At 44.2% G+C, this 2,108-nt stretch overlaps 1 protein-coding gene across 3 annotated transcripts in view; it reads right to left on the minus strand.

Moving 5' to 3' along the window:
• si:dkey-117m1.4 (uncharacterized) overlaps window positions 1-907 on the minus strand; it is a 31,578-nt gene extending 30,671 nt beyond the window's left edge. For 2 of the 3 annotated variants that reach the window (XR_008396357.1, XM_047153632.2), the window contains exon 1: window positions 730-907. Coding sequence is in view for 2 of the 3 variants with exons in the window: in XM_047153632.2 (XP_047009588.1) it covers window positions 730-830 (101 nt within the window). In the remaining variant the exon portion in view is untranslated. The remainder of the gene's footprint in view (window positions 1-729) is intronic. The other variant, XM_017463884.3, reaches the window with a different exon arrangement.
• Between the last annotated feature and the right edge of the window lie 1,201 nt (window positions 908-2,108).

Below are 2,108 nucleotides of genomic sequence, written 5' to 3' on the forward strand. Positions count from 1 at the left end.
CACACACTCACACACTCTCTCTCTCTCACACACACACACACACACACTAACACGTACACACAAACACCTACATACACACTCACACACACACTCACACAAACACCTACCTACACACTCACACACACACACTCACACACAAACACTTACATACACACACACATTCACGCGCACACTCACACACAAACACCTACATACACACTCGCACACACACACACACACACACTCACGCGCACACTCACACACAAACACCTACATACACACTCACGCGCGCGTACAATATTTAATGGATAATGGTTTATTGGATCGTTTTAATAGATTTTAATAAACATTTAATATTAAAATAAGAAGTTTAAACTTGATTTTATTTAGAGATGTATGATCTTCTGTGGTAAAGTGACGTAGTTAAAGTCCGTGAATGAGTGAAACACCTGATTCTTTTATTTATAAGAACAAGAATTTAACTTTAACAGTGTATTACTGAACAAACAGTCACTTTTATTCGAAATATTAGATATTAACGCCATTATTAATAACAATTATTAACTTTTTTCAAATTAAACTGACACTTTTATCCTGACAGAAAATTCACTTCTAGCTGTCAGTCAGAACTGGCTTATAAATTCCGCACGCGCTGTATAGCTGGAATAACGGTCACAAATTGAGCTAAGCTAACTAACATTTCGCCTTTTATTTATTCATATTCATTTAAACTGAGCTGGTTTCTCTCACCCCCGAGGCAGCGGAGGCGGCTTGCTAGCCTCTCCGTCTCTGTCCCTGTCCAGCGCCAGAGGCTCCCGGCGGTCAAACTGCGAGCGAACGGTCTCCGCCATGTTTACGCGCAGAGATCTGGATCGACTCCGCTGCTTTGCGGAGCTCTTCTCACACACTAGCGCTCGCGCCTATACTGTGCGTACCGGTTGTTTCAGTCGCTACCACTTCCTTGCAGCCGCGGGGGTGAAACCCGTCCTCGTTCTTACAGTAAACATATTAAAAAAATAGAACCACAGTACAAAAATCCTACAAATAGACTTATAAATGACAAATAAAATAAAATGTATAGTGCCGTTCTTTGTTTTAACTTTTAGAAAAGATGTTTTGAGTTATAAAACCTCGAGCGTGCACCCCTGACTGTAATGGATGAATGATCGCTCCCGCGGTAGTACAGGAGGGAGGGAGAGCTGGCTGTGTCTGAAACCTCACACTACCGCACTATATAGTACGCTACCTACGGTAACTATGGTAACCTATTCTGGAGAATTAATTTAAAATACTATGTAGAGCAGTAGTTTTCGGTTTGAAACGTGGCCGTCGTCTTTGTTTCCAAGCAAAGTTGATTATGGTCTATTAGCAAAATGTACACCCAATAGGCTTTTGAAAGTGGTGTGACGTAATGTTAAATTGATATTAATAATGATCTATCTATCTATCTATCTATCTATCTATCTATAATGACGGTCATGATGATGATGATCATGGTGATGATGGTGTTGGTGGTGGTGTTGGTGATGATGATGATGACGATGATGGTGTTGATGGTGGTGCTGGTCGGGGTGATGACGATGACGATGATGGTGTTGATGGTGGTGCTGGTGGGGGTGATGACGATGACGATGATGGTGTTGATGGTGGTGCTGGTAGGGGTGATGACGATGACGATGATGGTGTTGATGGTGATGACGATGATGACGATGATGGTGTTGATGGTTGTGCTGGTAGGGGTGATGACGATGATGGTGTTGATGGTGGTGCTGGTGGGGGTGATGACGATGACGATGATGGTGTTGATAGTGGTGCTGGTAGGGGTGATGACGATGACGATGATGGTGTTGATGGTGGTGCTGGTGGGGGTGATGACGATGACGATGATGGTGTTGATGGTGGTGCCGGTGGGGGTGATGACGATGATGGTGTTGATGGTGGTGCTGGTGGGGGTGATGACGATGACGATGATGGTGTTGATGGTGGTGCTGGTGGGGGTGATGACGATGACGATGATGGTGTTGATAGTGGTGCTGGTAGGGGTGATGACGATGACGATGATGGTGTTGATGGTGATGACGATGATGACAATGATGGTGTTGATGGTGGTGCTGGTAGGGGTGATGACG

This window comes from Ictalurus punctatus, chromosome 3 (assembly GCF_001660625.3).
Source record: "Ictalurus punctatus breed USDA103 chromosome 3, Coco_2.0, whole genome shotgun sequence".
In the NCBI taxonomy this organism is placed as follows: domain Eukaryota; kingdom Metazoa; phylum Chordata; class Actinopteri; order Siluriformes; family Ictaluridae; genus Ictalurus; species Ictalurus punctatus.